Genomic DNA, 7,500 nt, shown 5'->3' on the forward strand with positions numbered 1-7,500 from the left:
CCAGTATGTGGGTGATACTAACCCAGGTCTGGCCCTGGTTGGTCTGGTTTGTACTGCGGTGTAGAGTACTGGTCCAGTCCCAGCGGCCCGCTGGTGGGGACATAGTCCGGACGAGATCCGTTGGAGGTTACTATCAACACCTGGGGTAGAAAAATACGCACTTAGCGGGGAGATTCAGAATAGCGGGAGTAAGTTCATGTATCATCATTGTTTTTGCTTGTCCAATAGCTTTTATTTATTTGATATTTGTTGGATAAATTATGTCTGATTGGGTCTGTTTCCAAGCAACTCAAAAACTCTCAAAACGAGGTAATATATGTTGCATCATGTTACAAGTTACAACATATAAAAAGGAATAGCCAACTAACCTCAGACGTGCCGTATCCATCTTGGGTGGAAATGAGCTAGAAAAAAAGATCATCTAATTAAGACTGCCTTCATATGATACTCAATGTTTGCTTACAAACACATGACCAGTGACAGTATTGGCACTCACATCACCTTACACATGGACATTGTAGGGCCATGAAAGAGAATATAGTACACTACAGTACAGTACAGGTGTGTGTAATATTACTACAGTACAGTACATGTATGTGTAATATTACTACAGTACGGTATAGGGGAGTATAATATTACTACAGTACAGTACAGGTGTGTGTAATATTACTACAGTACAGTACAGGTGTGTGTAATATTACTACAGTACAGTACATGTATGTGTAATATTACTACAGTACAGGACAGGTGAGTGTAATATTACTACAGTACAGTACATGTGTAATATTACTACAGTACAGTACAGGTGTGTGTAATATTACTACAGTACAGTACAGGTGTGTGTAATATTACTACAGTACAGTACATGTATGTGTAATATTACTACAGTACAGTACAGGTGTGTGTAATATTACTACAGTTCAGTACAGGTGTGTGTAATATTAGTACAGTACAGGTGTGTGTAATATTACTACATTACAGTACAGGTGTGTGTATTATTACTACAGTACTGTACAGGTGTGTGTAATATCACAACAGTACAGTACAAGTGTGTGTAATATTAGTACAGTACAGGTGTGTGTAATATTACTACCATACAGTACAGGTGTGTGTAATATTACTAAAGTACAGGTGTGTGTAATATTACTACAGTACAGTACAGGTGTGTGTAATATTACTACAGTACAGTACATGTATGTGTAATATTACTACAGTACAGTACAGGTGTGTGTAATATTACTACAGTACAGTACAGGTGTGTGTAATATTACTACAGTACAGTACAGGTGTGTGTAATATTACTACAGTACAGTACAGGTGTGTGTAATATTACTACAGTACAGTACAGGTATGTGTAATATTACTATAGTACAGTACAGGTGTGTGTAATATTACTACAGTACAGTACAGGTGTGTGTAATATTACTACAGTACAGTACATGTATGTGTAATATTACTACAGTACAGTACAGGTGTGTGTAATATTACTACAGTACAGTACAGGTATGTGTACTATTGATACAGTACAGTACAGGTGTGTGTAATATTACTACAGTACAGGTGTGTGTAATATTACTACAGTACAGGTGTGTGTAATATTTCTACAGTACAGGTGTGTGTAATATTAGTACAGTACAGGTGTGTGTAATATTACTACCATACAGTACAGGTGTGTGTAATATTACTAAAGTACAGGTGTGTGTAATATTACTACAGTACAGTACAGGTATGTGTAATATTACTATAGTACAGTACAGGTGTGTGTAATATTACTACAGTACAGTACAGGTGTGTGTAATATTACTACAGTACAGTACAGGTGTGTGTAATATTACTACAGTACAGTACATGTATGTGTAATATTACTACAGTACAGTACAGGTGTGTGTAATATTACTACAGTACAGTACAGGTGTGTGTAATATTACTACAGTACAGTACAGGTATGTGTAATATTACTATAGTACAGTACAGGTGTGTGTAATATTACTACAGTACAGTACAGGTGTGTGTAATATTACTACAGTACAGTACATGTATGTGTAATATTACTACAGTACAGTACAGGTGTGTGTAATATTACTACAGTACAGTACAGGTATGTGTACTATTGATACAGTACAGTACAGGTGTGTGTAATATTACTACAGTACAGGTGTGTGTAATATTACTACAGTACAGGTGTGTGTAATATTTCTACAGTACAGGTGTGTGTAATATTAGTACAGTACAGGTGTGTGTAATATAACTACCATACAGTACAGGTGTGTGTAATATTACTAAAGTACAGGTGTGTGTAATATTACTACAGTACAGTACAGGTATGTGTAATATTACTATAGTACAGTACAGGTATGTGTAATATTACTATAGTACAGTACAGGTGTGTGTAATATTACTACAGTACAGTACAGCTGTGTGTAATATTACTACAGTACAGTACATGTATGTGTAATATTACTACAGTACAGTACAGGTGTGTGTAATATTACTACAGTACAGGTGTGTGTAATATTTCTACAGTACAGTACAGGTGTGTGTAATATTACTAAAGTACAGGTGTGTGTAATATTACTACAGTACAGGTGTGTGTAATATTTCTACAGTACAGTACAGGTATGTGTAATATTACTACAGTACAGTACAGGTGTGTGTAATATTACTACAGTACAGGTGTGTGTAATATTTCTACAGTACAGTACAGGTATGTGTAATATTACTACAGTACAGTACAGGAATGTGGAATATTACTACAGTACAGGTGTGTAATATTACTACAGTACAGTACATGTATGTGTAATATTACTACAGTACAGTACAGGTGTGTGTAATATTACTACAGTACAGTACAGGTGTGTGTAATATTACTACAGTACAGTACAGGTATGTGTAATATTACTATAGTACAGTACAGGTGTGTGTAATATTACTACAGTACAGTACAGGTGTGTGTAATATTACTACAGTACAGTACATGTTTGTGTAATATTACTACAGTACAGTACAGGTGTGTGTAATATTACTACAGTACAGGTGTGTGTAATATTTCTACAGTACAGTACAGGTGTGTGTAACATTACTACAGTACAGGTGTGTGTAATATTACTACAGTACAGGTGTGTGTAATATTTCTACAGTACAGTACAGGTATGTGTAATATTACTACAGTACAGTACAGGTGTGTGTAATATTACTACAGTACAGGTGTGTGTAATATTTCTACAGTACAGTACAGGTATGTGTAATATTACTACAGTACAGTACAGGAATGTGGAATATTACTACTGTACAGGTGTGTAATATTACTACAGTACAGGCGTGTGTAATATTTCTACTGTACAGTACAGGTATGTGTAATATTACTACAGTACAGTACAGGAATGTGTAATATTACTTCAGTACAGTAAAGGTGTGTGTAATATTACTACAGTACAGTACAGGTGTGTGTAATATTACTACAGTACAGTACAGGTGTGTGTAATATTACTACAGTACAGGTGTGTGTAATATTACTACAGTACAGTACAGGTGTGTGTAATATTACTACAGTACAGTACAGGTGTGTGTAATATTACTACAGTACAGGTGTGTGTAATATTACTACAGTACAGTACAGGTGTGTGTAATATTACTACAGTACAGGTGTGTGTAATATTACTACAGTACAGTAAAGGTGTGTGTAATATTACTATAGTACAGTACAGGTGTGTGTAATATTACTACAGTACAGTACAGGTGTGTGTAATATAACTACTGTACATAGTCAGGAAGTCTGTGTACATGTCTCTCATCTGTGTAGTGAGTCATCCTCCACAGCTTCGTAAGATCCAACCATTTCCAAGAACTGTGGATGTGAGGAAGAATATGCAGGTTTCCTCTGTGTCAATTTAGTTTGACGCATGCAGAATGAGTGACTCATTCAGTAAATATGGATACGCCCATGTTTTGAACCACAAATTAAAATACCCCTTTCAATTATAAAAACACAGCTACACTGCACCAAAATGGTAGTGGTTTTACAGTAGACCCTATACAGTTAGACAGCCACCATGTTGGTACAGTGTGGATTCTGTAATGGAGGGCACAGTGTACCACAGGGCCCTGAACAGAAATGGCGTCAGTGTTACCGCAAAGTTAACTCACCATGTACCTCCGGGGCCCTGCCCCAATATGGCCACCGTGTTACAGTAACTTTAACTCACCATGTCTGTGGGGTCCTGGAGCCAAAGGCGTATAAGCGTGGCCAGGGTGTAGTAGAGCACCAGCAGCATGATGGGGTTGACATAGTGGTGCCAGGCCAGCGCCGGGTTGACCCGGAACATCCAGGTGTAGGAACAGTCAGTCTGTACCACCGACGAGATGCCAAACAGACTGGTGGAGGGAGGAAGGTGAGGGGCAGGGAAGGACGGGGGGATGGAGAGGGGGAGAAAGGAGGGGTGGGGAGATCATTATTTCTTGCACAGTTGTGCGGTGATGTTGATCTTGAAAATCTGAGAACAATCCAGCCACATTCTATTGACATGCCATTCCCCATGTATAGCTGAGAGAGAAAGAGAGGGAGAGAGAGAGAGAGACACAGAGAGAGAAATAACCAGAATGGGGCATATTATATTACTGAATAGGCAAGCAAGTACTTTTGGAAGGGATTCTGAGAATTAGAGAATAGCAGCAGTCTGCAGTAGCACAGAGGATATTACAGAATGAAACGCCTCCATTACTTGTATTCCCTCTTTAATTACAATTACCCCCCTCTGCATCTTGGCAGTTGGCTCCATGTAAAAAATGGAACAGCACTCTCTGGAATGGTAACCCTGATCAGTAGCATAACCAGACAGTACATTTGATTAGTTCTCCCAAGTCATATACTCACATACCATAAATGATCAAACACACACATTTTACATGGACAAGACTTGAAAGACAGTGTGACAGTGTGATAACAACCTCTCCCTCAACGTGATCGAGACAAAGGAGATGATTGTGGACGACAGGAAAAAGAGGACCGAGCACCCCCCTACCCCGTTCTCATCGACGGGGCTGCAGTGGAGCAGGTTGAGAGCTTCAAGTTCCTTGGTGTCCACATCACCAACAAACTGACATGGTCCAAGCACACCAAGACAGTCGTGGAGAGGGCACAACAAAACCTATTCCCCCTCAGGAGACTGAAAAGATCCTCAAAAGGTTCTACAGCTGCACAATCGAGAGCATCACTGCCTGGTATGGCAACTGCTCGGCCTCCAACCGCAAGGCACTACGGAGGTGGTGCGAATGGCCCAGTACATCACTGGGGTCAGTCTTCCTGCCCTCCAGGACCTCTACACCAGGCGGTGTCAGAGGAAGCCCCTAAAAATTGTCAAAGACTCCAGCCACCCTAGTCATAGACTGTTCTCTCTGCTACCACACGGCAAGCGCTACTGGAGCGCCAAGTCTAGGTCCAAAAGGCTTCTACACAGCTTCTACCCCCAAACCATAAGACTGCTGAACATCTAATCAAATGGCCACCCAGACTATTTGCATCCACTCCTTCCTCTTTACCACCGCTGCTACTCTCTGTTGTTATCATCTATGCATAGTCACTTTAATAACTATCTACATGTACATATTACCTCAACTTACCGTTGCCTTCGCACATTGACTCTGTACCAGTACTCCCCTGTATATAGTCTCGCTATTGTTATTTTACTGTTTCTCTTTAGTTACTTGTTACTTTTTCTATAATGCTGTGTATTTTCGATGAGATAATGAATGTAGGGGGTATGAGTATGGGCCGCAGCCCAGTGCTGGGGACCCACCAAGACAAAGTCCCTGGTATAAACAACTGCAACTGCTTCAAGCATGTCTCCGGAACCACAAAACCCACAATTCCCTGGCCTAGCATCTTAGTATTCTCAGAAACACTTTCAATTTACACAAGCAGTAACAATGTAATGCTCTCTCTCTCTCTCTCTCTCTCTCTCTCTCTCTCTCTCTCTCTCTCTCTCTCTCTCTCTCTCTCTCTCTCTCTCTCTCTCTCTCTCTCTCTCTCTCTCTCTCTCTCTCTCTCTCTCTCTCTCTCTCTCTCTCTCTCTCTCTCTCTCTCTCCTACTATTTTAATAAGACTAAAGAAGGCAGTTGGTGAGCAAAACAACAACAGATGTATCTCGAGTAAAGGAAAGGAAAGAAAGGGAGGACAGACAGAGAGAAAAGAGAGGGAGAGATGCCAAAGTGCACAATAGTCACTCCAGCAGTCTTTCATTTTGGATTTACATCATGCCGCTATAATCAACCAGAATAGTTTTATTTGGAATCACGGCCGTCATGTCCTGTTGGGAGTATGTCGACTTGAGGTGCACAAACATTCTAAAACTGCAGCTTTTATTAATAAGAAATAGAACCTAGAACTCACTTAGTAACACGATGGGTTTGGGTGCGTGGCTCTTTTCAACTGGCCAAAGGAATAAAGGTGTTATATCCTCTGCCTCCTTGGCATAGCCAGCCTACGAACCAGATGCTTTCATGCCCAAGTACTGCTGCCACAGCTGGGGAATGCTAACCACTGACTACTGGTGTGTCTTCAATCAAGTGGCATCGGGTGAATGTCAACAGTATTTATTTGATTCCTCGTGTCCTCTCTCCTCGCCTCCTTCTCAAAACACATTGGAGGAGGTCAGAGGAGAGGCGGTGAGGAGATAGGAAACGAGGAATCAAATGCCACAGGGCACTGGGTGGGTCATTCTAATCTGCCATGGATTGTCATGGTTTCCCAAGGAAGATAGACAGTGAACGTGGTTCAGAAATAAGAACTAATCTACAACAGGGATTGCAGGAGATCAAATATGTAATTTGTGAGTCATAAGCACTACTACATGCAAACAACACCGATTGGATACACAACAAGAACACACACAGATGCCTGAGTCATTGATACACCCATTCTTGCGCTGACGCTGTGATAAACACTTATAGCAAAAAACCCATTTGGCATTTTATGGGCTACTTTCAAGTAGTTTTTATTCTGCAGTTTGGGTCTAAATTGAAAAGCACACATATTTTGGTTAGAGCTCGGGTAGTAACCAAAACGGTATCCTCACCCGCAAATGTTAAATTACAAAGCTGGTAGTGATTGTGACTGTTTGATTGTCAGAGGGTTCTTTGTTTTAGCCCATTGGCAAGACAACGCTGCACAGAATCAGCCCAGTACTGCAACCATTAGTGGTGGGCAGCGTCCCAATTTGGGGAATATTTTGGGCCTTTGTCTCACAGACTTACTCCTGGGCCTTTGTCTCACAGACTAACTCCTGGGCCTTTGTCTCACAGACTAACTCCTGGGCCTTTGTCTCACAGACTAACTCCTGGGCCTTTGTCTCACAGACTAACTCCTGGGCCTTTGTCTCACAGACTAACTCCTGGGCCTTTGTCTCACAGACTAACTCCTGGGCTTTTGCCTCACAGACTAACTCCTGGGCCTTTGTCTCACAGACTAACTCCTGGGCCTTTGTCTCACAGACTAACTCCTGGGCC

General features: G+C 40.8%; 1 protein-coding gene across 1 annotated transcript in view; it reads right to left on the bottom strand.

Annotated features, from left to right (window-relative positions):
• Positions 1 to 7,500, bottom strand: part of LOC118382724 (piezo-type mechanosensitive ion channel component 2-like) — a 174,297-nt gene that overhangs the window by 52,101 nt on the left and 114,696 nt on the right. The window contains exons 8-10 of the mRNA XM_052504202.1: positions 4,203 to 4,371; positions 369 to 404; positions 23 to 140 (exon numbers count right to left, since the gene is read on the bottom strand). Coding sequence (XP_052360162.1) covers positions 23 to 140; positions 369 to 404; positions 4,203 to 4,371 — 323 coding nt within the window. The remainder of the gene's footprint in view (positions 1 to 22; positions 141 to 368; positions 405 to 4,202; positions 4,372 to 7,500) is intronic.

This window comes from Oncorhynchus keta, chromosome 4 (assembly GCF_023373465.1).
Source record: "Oncorhynchus keta strain PuntledgeMale-10-30-2019 chromosome 4, Oket_V2, whole genome shotgun sequence".
In the NCBI taxonomy this organism is placed as follows: domain Eukaryota; kingdom Metazoa; phylum Chordata; class Actinopteri; order Salmoniformes; family Salmonidae; genus Oncorhynchus; species Oncorhynchus keta.